The sequence below is a fragment of the Dermochelys coriacea genome, chromosome 11 (assembly GCF_009764565.3).
Source record: "Dermochelys coriacea isolate rDerCor1 chromosome 11, rDerCor1.pri.v4, whole genome shotgun sequence".
NCBI classification, from domain to species: domain Eukaryota; kingdom Metazoa; phylum Chordata; order Testudines; family Dermochelyidae; genus Dermochelys; species Dermochelys coriacea.
The window spans coordinates 45,830,362-45,845,744 of record NC_050078.2 but is presented as its reverse complement, the minus strand read 5'-3'; the positions used below and the strand labels follow the sequence as shown (position 1 = coordinate 45,845,744).

General features: G+C 39.9%; 1 protein-coding gene across 1 annotated transcript in view; it reads left to right on the top strand.

The window, feature by feature from the left end:
- TTN (titin) overlaps nucleotides 1-15,383 on the top strand; it is a 311,927-nt gene that overhangs the window by 129,642 nt on the left and 166,902 nt on the right. The window contains exons 104-112 of the mRNA XM_043504858.1: nucleotides 5,396-5,656; nucleotides 7,283-7,492; nucleotides 7,594-7,671; nucleotides 7,780-7,806; nucleotides 8,715-8,762; nucleotides 10,442-10,498; nucleotides 10,611-10,688; nucleotides 12,454-12,720; nucleotides 14,861-14,938. Of these exons, the coding sequence (XP_043360793.1) occupies nucleotides 5,396-5,656; nucleotides 7,283-7,492; nucleotides 7,594-7,671; nucleotides 7,780-7,806; nucleotides 8,715-8,762; nucleotides 10,442-10,498; nucleotides 10,611-10,688; nucleotides 12,454-12,720; nucleotides 14,861-14,938 (1,104 nt within the window). The remainder of the gene's footprint in view (nucleotides 1-5,395; nucleotides 5,657-7,282; nucleotides 7,493-7,593; nucleotides 7,672-7,779; nucleotides 7,807-8,714; nucleotides 8,763-10,441; nucleotides 10,499-10,610; nucleotides 10,689-12,453; nucleotides 12,721-14,860; nucleotides 14,939-15,383) is intronic.

Here is a 15,383-nt window from a genome sequence, read left to right as displayed (position 1 = left end):
ATCAGGATGGATTGATCCTCTACTCTTCCCATTATTTTGCCTTTTATATTATGTTAAACAATATTGTGAGCTATTATGTGATGTCACCCAAGACATACATTTAACAGACAGTAGAAACTTAAAACCTGTAATCCTGGTTTCTTTTTGCCTACATTAATGTCAATAAATTTGATCTCGTATCTTTTCCACCAAATGCATCATCACTGTTCCTCACTCTTGCTGTTGAGGGCATCCAGGATGGGATTGAGTTAAACCACAAAAGCAAGTAGTTAATTTGACTTTCTAGGTTAAAGTCAGATTAATGTTGCTTTAAGATTTATGTAACTAGTTCTATCTGGTGTGAACTATAAATTAAGATTGTAAAAACAGATCAGCCTGAACATTTAGTGATATAAAAATGTGAGATCCCATAATATCTGTCAAATCTCTACTCATTTTCTTTTCATGTAATGGCAGTTTTGCTATGCAAGATATGCAGCTTTTCCTTCATTGTTGAAAGGTTCAGAACAAATTAATCTATATCTAAATTAATACAGCCAGGGCAGTTTGCTGTGGTAAAATGAGTGAAGCAATAATTACTTTTGTAGTATATTGTATTGTTTGGACTTACAAAAGGGCTTAAGCAATATTTGAAGAATAGCAGTGGTGCTTTAGTTGTTTTAATATTCTTTAAGAATGAGTAAAAATTTAAACTACTGCTTTGAAAGAAGATGGAATACAGAAAAACTCTCTTCTTGCATGCTTGTGAAAAAGTACATTTTCCATGCTATTTTTTTCTAATACTATGTAGTATTAGTATTCTCAGAAACCAGACTTATATGTATCAACACACATTGCTTATCATTCTCTTTCTTGTACATATAACTGACTTGTTAAAGTCAAGATTTCATTTATTTCTTGTGTTTCTCTCTCATGCTCATAACACACATAACTTTCTTGATTATTTACTAAAATATTTTCCAATTTCAGAACCAAAAAAGCCACCAGTGTTTGACCAACCTCTTAGACCCGTGACAATAGCGGAAGGAGATATTTTGCATCTCAGCTGCCACGTCCAGGGATCACAGCCAATCAGGATTCAATGGCTGAAGGCTGGGAGAGAAATAAAAGCTTCAGATAAATGCACTTTTAGCTTTGTTAATGGAACAGCTCTTTTGGAACTCACAGCAGTTACTAAAACTGATGCAGGCGAATATGTGTGCAAAGCTACAAATGTAGCTGGAAGTGACTCTTGCAAGTCAAAAGTGACAGTGAAAGGTATAGTAAAAGAGAAAAATCAGCTCATGATGGCAATTTAAACCAAAACTACAATGATCACACCTTTGTTTTCTATGAATTAAGTGGTTCATAATCAAATAGAATATAACCAGTGTCTTTGTTACTTCAGGTTTCAGAGTAGCAGCCGTGTTAGTCTGTATTCACAAAAAAGAAAAGGAGTACTTGTGGCACCTTAGAGACTAACAAATTTATTTGAGCATAAGCTTTCGTGAGCTACACCTCACTTCAGGAATGCATCCGATGAAGTGAGGTGTAGCTCACAAAAGCTTATGCTCAAATAAATTTGTTAGTCTCTAAGGTGCCACAAGTACTCCTTTTCTTTTTTGTTACTTCATAAAATATTACATAATCTGAAATACTGGCCTAATTGTAGCATTATATTTAATGATAATTAATATAACACCATCAATATACAACGTATACATTAGAGGGCCTGTGTCAAATGAACAGTAGATCTCCACCCTGAGGGTTTAGAATTTAACCTTTGTGACAACGTTCCTCCTTTACCTTGGGGGGTCTTGTGCTTATTGGCAGATTTGCTCACCTCAGAGATTCACAGGAGCCCTCAGTTTGGCCGTTTTTGGAAGCCTCAGTCCAGGTCAACTCCTCCTGTGTCTGATCAGGAGTTGGGAGGTTTGGGGGAACCTGGGCCCGCCCTCTACTCTGGGTTCCAGCCCAGGGCCCTGTGAAATGCAGCTATCTAGAGTGCCTCCTGGAACAGCTGTGCAACAGCTACAACTCCCTGAGCTACTTCCCCATGGCCTCCTCCCAACACCTTTATCTTCACCATAGGACCTTCCTCCTGGTGTCTGATAATGCTTGTACTCCTCAGTTCTCCAGCAGTACGCCTTCTCACTCTCAGCTCCTAGTGCCTCTTGCTCCCAGCTCCTCACATGCGCGCCACAAACTGAAGTGAGCTCCTTTTTAAACTCAGGTGCCCTGATTAGCCAGCCTTAATTGATTCTAGCAGCTTCTTGATTGGCTGCAGGTGTTCTAATCAGCCTGTCTGTCTTAATTGTTTCCAGAAAGTTCCTGATTGTTCTGGAACCTTCCCTATTACCGTACCCAGGGAAAAGGGACCTACTCAACCTGGGGCTGATATATCTTCCTTCTATCACTCTCCTTTAGCCATCTGTCCCGACCCTGTCACACTTTGCAGACTAAATAAAGCCTTTGAGGCAAGACCAAGCTGACAGAGTGGGCTTCAGTCTCTAGAGCATGCATGCTCCATGGGGGAGATGGGGGCTTAGGCATGTCTTGTAGGACATTACTAAGGGAATTTGGTATATTGTCAGGGAGAGTGCTCCATATCTATGTGGCACCATGAGACACAGAAAAGTCTGGAGTGAGCCAGCCAGAAAGATAGTACAGTAAGGAAGAAGGCTGGGGAGCGCATGAAGAACATATTCTTTGCCCAGCTCAGAGGCAGCAGTGCAATTAATTGGGCTGGGCTATCTCAGCTTCAACCCACGCTGCCCCCTCACTCAACTGAAATTAATACAGTTTGGGGATGAGACTCTCTCTCTCAAATATTTATATCCCCATCACTATTGCATCTGAGCTCTTCACAGTAATTAACATATTAAGGTAACACCACCCCTAGAACAGAGGCAGCAGTGGACCTAGAAGTCACTCAGACACTTTAATCTTCTAGCTGTAGGCTGATGATAAAACTAAGACACCTTGTAGGCCAGGTCTTTAAGAAATGAACACCAAAGAGAAGCCCCTTGTTACAGTCCTGTGTGGAAGCTGCTGGATAGTAGCTGATGAGAACTTTTGAAAATCAGGCTACTTATTTATTTGTTCAGCTTTGGATTTAAGAGCCTAAATTAAAGTCATCCATTTTTGAAAATCTTAAAATCTGATTCTGATGATGTTTATTTCCATGTAAATTTTACACGGTGTGACAGAGATAAGAATAAGCCTTACAGTGTCTACTTCCATCTTAGGAAATCAGATGATAACTTATTGAAAGTCATCGGAAAGTACTTGGCATTTTTTCTTTCATACATGCACTGCATATGCTGCTTTAGTAAATGGATTCAGCTACAATAAAAAATATTCCCATTCAGAGGATTGAAAAATCTTAATTCCTTAAACCTATTTTCCAGAAAAACCAGCAGCTGCACCAGCAGCTAAGAAAGCACCAGTGGACGGAAAGCTATACTTTATCTCAGAGCCTCAGAATCTCAAAGTTATGGAAAGTAAGCTCATTCTTCCAAAAATATGTCATCTTCTCTATTTGTTGTATCAGTTGTACGATGATATCTCCTGCTGTCTTAGACATGTGAAAGATGAGCTTCTTGATTTTGTATTTTTCTATAGAAAGTGTTGCAACGTTTCTTGCTAAGGTTGGAGGTGATCCAATCCCAAATGTTAAATGGACTAAGGGAAAGTGGAGACAACTCAACCAAGGAGGTCGTATTTTCATCCAGCAGAGAGGAGACGAAGCGAAACTAGAAATAAAGGATGCAACAAAAACTGATTCTGGAATGTACAGATGTGTAGCTTTTAATGAACATGGTGAAATTGAGACCAGCGTTGAACTTCAAGTGGAAGAACGAAGAAAGGAAGAAGTAATTGAAGGAGATCTGAGAGCAAAACTGAAGAGGTAGGCATAAGAATCTTTTCTAGATCACTCTGTAGTCTCTGCAGTGGGGGATACTTTAATTATATCTCTGATCCAGAGGCAATTAGTTAGTATTTACAATATATTGAACAGGTTGACACCAATTATATATAGACCTCGGTCCTACCAAGACTTATTCATATCAATAGTCTTTCAGTCACTAAGAATCCCCTTGAAGTCATGAGTAGCGAGCACTTATGTGCCTAATAGTTTGTCGGATAAAGCCCCTCCAGCACTAACCTGAAGGCTCGCTCTATACCAAATGGTTTTAAGCGGACTTGGTTTCCCAAAGGATTCTCTTAGAAAGAAGAAATATTGTGCATGTTTTCTAATTATTCTCCTTACTTAAATAGCACTCCAACCAAAAAGAAGGAAGAGGAGGAAGAGAAGCCCATTAATATCATGGAACTTCTCAAAAATGTTGATCCCAAAGAATATGAGAAGTATGCTCGCATGTACGGAATTACAGATTTCCGTGGCCTCCTGCAAGCCTTTGAGCTGCTAAAGCAAAGCCAAGAGGAAGAAAGTCATAGATTGGTAAGACCTAGTCAGACTGTGGCATTGGGAATGTTAAGAGTAACATGGTTTCTGGCAACAGGCTTGATATCCTAGCTGTGATATTGCTGTATGCTTAAGAGATTCAGATTCCAGTTCTCAAGCACTGGGTGAGGCAGTGTTGCTACCAACAGTGACCCTTCTGTTCAAGTAAGTCCTGTCCCCATCTCTTTGCCCAGAGGATCTTGGTGACACGGAACCTGTAAGATGGGCTGGTGAGGAGGTTAAAGTGAGCTATGGGTTTGCAGAAGATTCAGTTAGAGAGACACATGACTCTCTAGATTTGTTATCAGGGAGGGAGGGACAGATATAAACACATGGATCCTACTATTTCCCAATAGTGTTACTGCATATTAAATCATGTCATGTCTTTTCCACAGGAAATTGAGGTCACAGAGAGAGCTCGCAAAGGAGGCCAAGAATTTGACGAACTTGTATCATTTATTCATCAAAGAGTCACACAGACAGAGGTAACATGATGGCTTTGACTTGATAGTAAAATATTTAATCACATAATAGGAAGTGTGATCTTGGAATGAAGACTTAACCTTTTAAATTCATATTTTTCAGCCTATCACTCTCATCAGGGATATTGAAAACCAGACCGTTTTAGCAGATGAGGATGCTGTCTTTGAATGTGAAATTAAGATTAATTATCCAGAAATCAAACTCTCCTGGTACAAAGGAACTCAAAAATTGGATTCTAGTAACAAGTATGAAATAAAAATTAAAGATGATCGGCACATACTCAGAATCAGAAACTGCCAACCTACAGATCAGGGGAATTTCAGAGTTGTCTGTGGTCCACATATTGCTAATGCAAAGCTAATTGTGATTGGTAAGTGTACATTTAAAGTTTCTATTTGAAAGTATTTTACTCTTTAATTTATCACTTAGATATCTACTAAAATATGTATTTTAACATGCTAACAGCGCCTGCAGTTGAATGGAATCTTCATGATACTGCTTTCAAGGAAGGACGCACATGCACCCTGATTTGTCAGTTCTCTATCCCAAATGCCAAATCTCAGTGGTATAGAAATGGAAAAGCCATTAAGATAGGAGGGAGATACTCAACACAAGTCTCAGAGAAAATACACAAACTAATCATCAAAGATGTTAGAACAGAAGACCAAGGACAGTATACCTGCAAGCTTCACAATCTAGAAACAACTGCTGATCTAACCATTGAAGGTTTGTAAACCGATGGAAATCTCTTTTTTTATGGTTTCTTGAAAGAGTTTCTTTATGCTCAGTTAACAGAAGATGGACCTGATGGGAAATTCTGCTGATCCATTCCTTTGAAGGAGATACCACTGCCAGGATAACCTAATAATACTTTATCTGTGTAATTAATATAACCCATTACTCTGAAACACTTAGATCTGAGTTATGTTTATCCTGTTTAGTCTCCTCTTTCTGAGATGTTTATATTTCCCTGAGATTTCAATCTTCCAATGTGCCTATACACCAAGCATTCTTTATCTTTCTTAATTGCTTTAATGACTTCTCTTGAATGCTTCTCACAATAATCTCTTTGTGGCAATACTCTTGTGTCTTCTTAACTTCACTCCTAAATAGAGCACTTCACAGGAGATAGAATGATGAATATACATTTCTTTGTATTTCCTTTTTCTTCATTTCCTTTTTCAATATCCTAGTAGGTGTCTGTTGTTTGTTTATGGAATTACAAGAAATTATATATATTAAGTCCTCACTTATAGTCGCCCCTGTTAACGTTGTTTCGTTGTTACATTGTTGATCAATTAGGGAACATGCTCATTTAAAGTTGTGCAATGTTCCCTTATAACGCTGTTTAGCAGCCACCTGCTTTGTCCACTGCTTGCAGAAAGAGCAGCCCATTGGAGCTAGCTGGTGGGGGCTTGGAACCAGGGTGGACTGGCAGCCGCCCATCAGCTCCCCACTCCCCTAAATTCCCTGTGCAGCAGCTGCCCAGCAGACTATCAATTGCCGGCAGTTCAGCTGTCCCTCCCCCCACTGCCATGTACGGTTTCTGCCCTCTGCCTTGGAGCTGCTCCCAGGAGCCTCCTGCTTGCTGTGCAGGGCGGGTGGGAATGACGGTGTCCCCCTCCCCCCTGCTTCTGCCCCCCGCTTACCCCATCTCCATAGAGCAGTGGGGAACACGACAGGGCTCAAGATGGAGGGAGCTTGCTAGCAGCAGCTGCTCTCTCAATTTGTTGATCTACTTAAAAAGGCAATGTACTTAGAGTGCGGTCAGCATACTTAAAGGGGCAATGTCCATCTCTCTCTCACACACACAAGGGTGTGTGTCTGTGTGTCTGTCTCTGTTCGACATGCAGTCTCCCTCTCTCCAATTGTGCTGCCTTGTAGAGTGTGAGGCTACATTAACAACAATGTGTTAACCCTTGAGGGCTCAGCCAACTGCTTGTCCATCATTTAGCAGTAAGGCATTCCCTGGGAAATATCCCACCCTCTTCCACCCTCTGACTTCACCATCTCAACCAAGCTTCACAATCATCATTGCTGTGTACAGTATTAATTGTTAGTTTAAAACGTATACTCTGTGTGTGTGTGCGTGCGCGTGCGTGCGTCTATATATATATGTCTCTCTCTCTCTCTCTCTCTAGTCTTTTGTCTGGTGGAAAAAAAATTCTCTGGAACCTAACCCCCAAATTTATATTAATTCTTATGGGGAAAATGAATTCTCTTAACATCATTTTGCTTAAAGTCGCATTTTTCAGGAACATAACTACAACATTAAGCAAGGAGTTACTGTACAAACAAAGGTCTATTGCAACAAGGATAACTAATAATATTTTTGTTTTGTTTCCAAACCAGCTGAGCCCATTCAGTTCACAAAGAGCATACAGAATATAGTGGTGAGTGAACACCAGTCTGCAACCTTTGAGTGTGAGGTTTCATTTGATGATGCAGTTGTGACATGGTACAAAGGCTCCATTGAACTGAGGGAAAGTCGTAAATACAGCTTTAGAAGTGAAGGTCGCTGTCATTATATGACTATTCACAATGTCACTGCACAAGATGAAGGTAACCTTAATAGGATGTTTCCATTGTCACTGTTTTTTCTCATTGTTTGTGTTTTTTAATGATCAACATGAGGTATATATCAAAATGCTTTCGTATTCCAGGTGTGTATTCTGTAATTGCTCGTCTTGAACCAAGGGGTGAAGCAAGAAGCACTGCAGAGCTCTATCTGACAACCAAAGGTTAGTGCATGTAGTAAACAGGTTTGAGAGTGTAGCTATGTACAAGAGCTGAAATAGTGTGCTGGAGAGCGAAAACATTCTTAATACAAATCTATTGTTCTTTTGCAGAAATGAAACTGGAAGTGAAGCCACCAGGTAAAGAAAAAATTGAGAACATGTCTATGAATCATCTGGCACTGATTTAATTTTGTGTCCTCCTTTATTTTTTGCTTTTGAAACCCTTATTTCTGGATTTGGTTTTAGTACACCAAGGCTAATATGCTGAGAAGGAATTTCCAGATCTATAAAGGAGGATTTTTCCCATAGGCAGCAATTGTGAATGTTGTGATGACTCTACAATTAGTGAGGAATTTATGGGCCTGGGGTCCTCTTGCACATTATGGGAAGCCAACTTCCCCCCTTTCCTTGGGGCTGAGAGTGGACAGTTAATTGGGCATGGACTTCCAACGCAATATAGTGAAGATTAGGGAAGAGGTAAAAAAACAACCAATCAAATAGACAAACAACATATCATAGACGAGGAAAGTGATCATTCTAATTATACTTACTAATCTTCCTTTCTGTGTGTGTGTGTGTGTGGGTTGGTGGGTGTATCAGAGAGAGAGAACCATCTAAATACTAGAATCTAATTTTAAAAAAACCACACCAGAATATAAGGATTTAGGGTGTGATGCAATTAAAATGGTAATAGAATTAGGTGTGTGTAACTTGGCTAAACTATGACTCAGGAGGAGGACATGATAATGATCCATATGTATTTCTATGATGTTAAATCAAAAGAGAAGGAAAAATTGCACAAGGTGGTCCAAGAGGATATAAACAGGTATAATGGGTGAAACTGAAAAGAGGAGATACTGTCTGAATGTTTCCTAATGCTGAGGAGTAACAGCCTGGAGAACAGTTTCCTATTGGAAGAGGTGAAGGTCCCATCTCTTGAGTAGTTTAAAATTATTCCTTAGAAAATACTGTGACCCAGTCCTAGGGATTGGACAAGTTCATCAGAATTTCTACTTTATACATTTCTAAATATTTTGACTTTCCAGATGTTCCTGATGCCAGAGTTGCAGTTCCAATTGAAGCACCAACTGAAGGTAAGATGAATAACTAGATTTTTATAATGGGATTTCTCTTTAGATTCTATGCAAAGGTGCAGTGGGAATTTTGGAGATTCAGGACCTCAGAGAAAATCTAGGATTGAGCAGTGTTCAAATTCACCCCTCTCTGTGCAAAGCTTGAATGATCAGGGTTTTCTGGGAGAGGCAATGGCACTGTTGCTTCTGGTGCTGGGTGTGCAATAGCACCCACTGATTGTCAGGGTAGACTGGTCAAGTAAGTATGAGTGAGGGAATGGTCCCACCATGATGGGGAACTTTCCTGTCTTTTGCACTACCCTGGGGGAATCAGACAGAGAAAAGATGTGTCCTTGCTCTAACTCCCTTTGCCCAGATGCCTGCCTGACCTCGAGGACTCCTCTTCTACTCTCCTGTGCAGCAGTCCTCATAACCCCGATAAGGCAGGGTCACTTAGGAGTCAGGGTGTCCCCACTTCAGGGTACTCTCTCTATACTGGCCACTTCCCTGACCCACTGATTGCTACATTAAGTTTAAACCAAATACAACTTATTAAACAGCAACTGTAAAAAAAAAGGGGGGGGATGGAAAAGGTTAAAGGAACAAGGGGCCCCCCCTTTGGGGATAGGGAATACCACAAACAGCAGTTTCAGCTACTTAAGAAAAATTCACAGCTTATTCTTCACATGCCCCAGGCCTCCTGCTCAGGATCTGGCTGTGCTATGGTGATACAGTGGGTAAAACACCTACTCAGATGGAAGCTACACGCTCTCTAACTATAGGTGGCAGGACCCTTCTCCACAGCATTGGCCCTCCTGTGGTTCAGGGCCCCGTTACCCTCCCCCCTTGAGTCCAGCCTCCAAGGCCCTCTTGCCTGGTGATGTCTCCCTCCACTGGGCCTTCGCTGCCTAGGGTCCTCACCTCCCTCTCCCCAGCTGCTCACCACTCTTGGCTCCGGTATTACTTGTGGAATAGAAGGCATTCACTCCCCGGCTCTGGCCCTGCAGCTCCCTGAAGTAGCTCAGGCCTGGCTCACTGTCGGCATGGCTGGTCTCCACTGCTCCAGTTCCCCGGCTCTGGGCTGCTCCAGTTCCCCAACTCTGGCTACTCTGTCTCAGTGCTGCTGCTCTGCCTCTCAGACCAGCTCTGGCTGCTGCTGCTCCTCTTCCAGCCTAGCTCTGCCTTCTCTGTCTCTGGACTCCTGCTCTTTCCCCAGCTCCACTCTGGCTGCTGCTTTCTCCTTAGCTCTGCCCCTGCCCTACTTTCACTCAGGCAGCTCCAGCTCATATGGAAGATGAGCCCCAGGCTCTAGACTCCCTCATTGACCTGCCTACCCTGTCAATTCGCAGACTTAGAGCACTGGCCTTGGGGACTGTCAGTCTCAGGATCCTGATTTCTCTTTGGCCCTTCCCCCTTTTCCTGATATTGGAAGAGGGCCAACAAAAAAAAACCCGCACTAAGTTTCAGTAGGAGGCCAACAGCCCCCTTACATTAGGATGGATTTGCAGTTCCCACCCATGAAAAGTACTATGACTGCTCTTGACTGCTCCAACCCCCACCAAAAGTTACTGTTGATTTTTTAATTGTAATATAGTCATTTTATATGCCTGCATGCAAAGCATATTAGGGATTTTTTCACATATTATTAAGAATGTAGCATTGAAATATTTGTAATAAAATATATTCTTTATTTTTCTAAGATATTCCTATTCCTGTTTTGCTGCCTTTTGCTGTTCCACCACCAGAAGAGAAGAAAGGTAAAAACTTATAGATTTAAAACCGGAAATGTTGTCAAACAGAATGCACTATGTTAAATCCAACTTTTTTCCTGTAGCTGTTAAATGCAAATATATATATATATATTTTTAGAGACCAAGAAAGTTCTTGTAAAGAAAGTCTCCAAAAAGGTGGTTTCAAAAGCTCCTGAAGAAATTGCTCCACCTAAAGGTAAAATGGATTTTTACATTTTTTTAAAAGGTATTTTTAAGAAAGTAATTTTATTTAATGTGGAATAATGAGAGGTTTTTGTGTTTGACTTTTTTATTTTAAAGTTATAAATATGCATATTTAAAGCCCAAATTCTCATTCATTAGGATATTTCAAAAATATGTTCTGGAACACTGATTATCGAGGCAGAAGTAATTTCTCACGTGATCCTAGTTAAAGGTTGTAACCTAGTGATACAAGATAAAGATTGAAAAAATGAGCATTAACTAGCATACAAGAATCTAAGTTCTGAAGATAAAAATAATAAAAACATAGTAAAAAGACAAGCAAAAAGACAAAAGCTACTCTGTAAACATGTGACTGTTCTCTTATAGTGTCATTTTATGAAATTGTGGGATGTAGCTTTAAAAAGATGTAGAGAACACTGTAGCTTCTTGCTTAGTCACCCCAAAGGCCTTGATCTTGTAGATTATATCAGTTAGAATCAGTAGTCTTTTCAGTGTTTTTCTCATCATGCTAGCATATATATCTACAAAACATTGCTATCAGAAGCTTTGATTAGGCATATGTAAAAACCTCTCTTTAAATTATTTTTTATTTATGTGAATATTATTATTACTTTATTTTATTTTATTTCATTTTATTTTGTTAAACTTTGTCAGGAATAAAAACATTTTGAGTAAAATAACGTATTCTCAAGATGTTAGTTATTTATTTCTATCTAGAAAAAATGAGTTTGTAGACAGTATGCAACCTGTAAAAAAACCTCCCAATGGTATTCCACCCTTTGACTTCAGTGGGTTTACGACAATGCACTAAGGACTTCAGTGGGGGTTGGATTGGGCCTTAAATGCAGAATTTAGGAAAGGTGCTAATTTCTTCATGCTCCATTTCTGCTTTTTCTGAGGGTAATATTAGAACTGATCCTGTTACGTTTTAAATTAATGAGAGTTTTGCACTTGACTTCAATGGGTGAGAAAATCTGGGACAGTGTGCCTACCATCTAGAGGTTGGACAAGGATATATACTGCCTCAATATGCATCTATATCTGCCTTTATAGTGTGAATGGGAGCTATGTGTGCATATCAAGGAGAGATTAGACCACTAAACATAACCTGTTTCTACAGTTTTAGAGGTTGTAAAGAAACCAGCATCCTGGCTCCAGCCCCCAAAATGACAGGATATTATTTCAACAAAAGAAGTGTATTTAAAACATGTATACTGAGAAGATAATCCATTGTGGAGAAACAGGCCACTCAGTTTTCCTACCCTGTGATAATCTGCATCAGAAGAATACAGATTCATAATTTTTCTTTCATTCATCTTAACTTCATTAGACAGATTTCACCCTGGTACCAGCATGTGCTGATGATACTAATTTGAATTTTTTTTTCTTTTCCAACTTTCTCTTGCTGTTGACATACAATGAACTCAGTGTGGTGGTCTTCCAGTGAACAAATATGTTACAATTACCATTGAAATATGGGTCCTATAACACAAAATAATAATATCATAATTACATATTGAGGCGATAGCTCTGACTTAGCTAACCTATTAGTAAATTGAATAACTGTGTCTGCATGAGACAAACCAAGTTTGGACAATATCAAGAGTAGTAAAAAAACAATAAAACAGCAATATAATACTACTGTGTAAAAATGTTTAATATGCTACTTGAATTCCATAAATAGGTATATTTCTTATATTATATACATCCATTATGCCTTGCAAACTCCATATTTTAATATGAGCAATCTTTTAAAGTTCCCAAAGTGCCAAGGAAGCCACAAGAGATCAAAGTGACTTCTGTAGCTAGAAGGGAAGAAGTTCATGAAAAGGAGGAAATATATGAAGAAAGAGAAGAGGGTTATGAACAAAAAGAAGAAATTTATGAAGAACAAAAAGAACCTTATGAAGAATGGGAAGAAGATTATGGAGGAGAACAGGAATATTATGAAAGGGAAGAAGGTTATGAAGAAGGGGAAGAGGAATGGGAAACTTACGAAGAAAAACATGTTTATCATGAAGAAGGTATATTAGAATTTCATTAATCTTTTTTCCTCTTTTTCCCCTTCACTTTCCCCATCTCTCTACTCTCTTGGCCATGCTTAGTATAATTCATTTGGTTTGGGATGTATAAAAATGTTACTGCCGAATACAATGGAACATAAATATTGAAATTACAATTAGTATTTTGTGCCATTTTCTTGACCTGTTATCTTCTAATTACCTATTAAAGAGGCCGTGATGTACAAGAGCTAACATTTCAGCAGCCACCAGGATTTCTTAAGGACAAACAGAACTTTTTTTTCATTTTGGGACTCTTTCATAACAAGTATACATGGGGTTTCCAGTGTGTATACATGTGTATACAGTATGTATACAGCTTCACATGCTGCAGTGGGGTGGGGCAGGTCTTCTTCACCCCCTCCTCTACTTTCTATGGAACTGAACCTGCACCGCTGATTTAATGGCAGTATTGCCATTAACTTCAATGAAAGCAAGATCAGGCACCAAACAGCTTGTGGCTGCCTGTATAAAAGGAGAAATGAGCATATAGGGAAGGAAGACTCAAGCCCACCTACTGTACATCCACATTTATCTTTGTCAGGGATCTAAAGTCAGCTGTAACGTATTTCCATTTATCCAGGTACATTACAGCTGCAGTCTGTGAGACCTATCCCAACTAGTCTTGTAGTATAAGGTTTAGAGTAGCTTCCAGGATTTTGAGTTTGACAGTAGCAGTTATTCCTTATTTAATCTATATTGTTTCTTTATGTATTTTTCCCCTGTGTTCAGAAGTAAGCCCTGATCTCTCTTTATTTTCTCCCCAATTGGTACATTTTGAGATTTTCTATTGCAATACTTCGGGGAATATTGTGCTGTCAATCTGTACTGTAGAACTTCCCAAATAAAGTACAGGGGAGTTATGATTGCAAATCAGTGGCAAATCATGACCTATCATCGAGCAGGGCTAGGATGATATGGACATAGCTCAAGGTGACACATTATAGTGTGATTATTAATTTGTGGAGTTTGAAGTTTGGGAGCTTTTCAAATGCACCATGAACTAGCCATAATTTTGACAGTTACATGTTTTTAATTATTTGAGAGGATTTTCCCCGCATTTCCCCCAGACAAGGCTGATTTGGGTGGAATGTTCCACAAATCTTTTCTGGAGCATTGAGTCATATATGTCAAGAGCATGCCTCCCAGTTATTTCAGTGGTAGAAATGTGTATGTAGCCGAGACACAATTTTGTCCTAAAGTCAATGGGTTAGCAACAAAACCGGAAATGAACAGAATCCCCCATGACAACTGTTGAATGTTCACAATTGTGTGTTTTATTTGTAAAATATTATATCATCACCTAATGTTGGCCTGTCCCACCCTGAGGTAAGGTGTACTACTTCAGGGTGTGTATTTCCTCTTCATTAAATGAGATGCTGTTTTTATCAAAGTGGTTGGAGTTCCTCAGAAGCCCAAGCCTGAGCATATAACACAAGCAATTACAGCTGAAAAGAAAGAAGTGACCATACATAAAAGTACAGGACTGAGACATATCTGTATAACCAGAGTCATGGTTACACTGAGCAAGTTTCAGATCTCTCTCATGCTGATGTAAATCTAGACAGTGGGATCCTCCCCCAGATCCCTGCATGCCTATCTCCCCCCTCTGGCAGAATGCATAAGGTCAGGGTGCTCAGGAAGACTGGGGTCTTTCCTTTGCAATAAAATAGAGACTGGGAGGGTTGAGGGATACTGCAGAGATTCTTGGACAAACATCATTCAGGCAAAGGTTTTGTTATCTTCCTTTCTCCCCATGCACCAGTCCTCAAATAGCTGTGGCCAGGTGAAGTCCTTGGCAGAGCAATGGAACTGTACTACTAGGAATAGTGGTAGTCACCAGGTCCTTCATAAGGATCCCCCTGGCTCTAAGTTGGTCCCTGGAGATCCACCAGGTTTGGGAGCAAGCTGTATGGCTCATTCAACAGGGGTCACCATCACCAGTGAACCATATGAGTGGATGTGCAAGAGGGAATCCTGGCAAAGATTAAAACATATCAAAGTTGCATTAAATGCTACAGCTCCCAGCTCTGACCAATTTTTATCTGAGTGATCATTTGCCAGGTTGTCTAAATGTTGTGAAATGTCTTTTAATCACCTGCAGTTGTTAGGAAACCTGTAGCTGAAGATGTTGAGGTACCCACTCAAAGGCTTGAGGAGGAAGAAGTCAGACTGCCTAAAGGTACTGCTACCTACTGCATGATTTTAACGCCACTATGACATGAAAGTAGTTGGAATATTGCCACTTTATGTGTTTGCAGAAACAAATTTTCTTCATTTAACATAGATCTGACCAATTTTCAATCTTTGAGACAATGATGGTAACAACCCTTGCCCAGCTGTAGTGAAAGGAAGATAAATGCAGCAGTTTATGAGAAACATATGAGCCTGTAGAGCTAACACCTAATACTTGAGGGCAGGGAGTGCTGATAAACTACATTTGGAGAGGAGTATCTCCTTCACCCTTACCCACCCATGTCTGACCTCCAATTCTCCATACTGGTTTATCAACCAGGGTATCTTCACCAATTGTTTGGGCTTATGGATACATATGCATCCCAGCTCCTTGCTGACTGGGCCCCTCCAGTTCAACATTTTCCATTCTATAATGGGAGTGACTCGCCTGG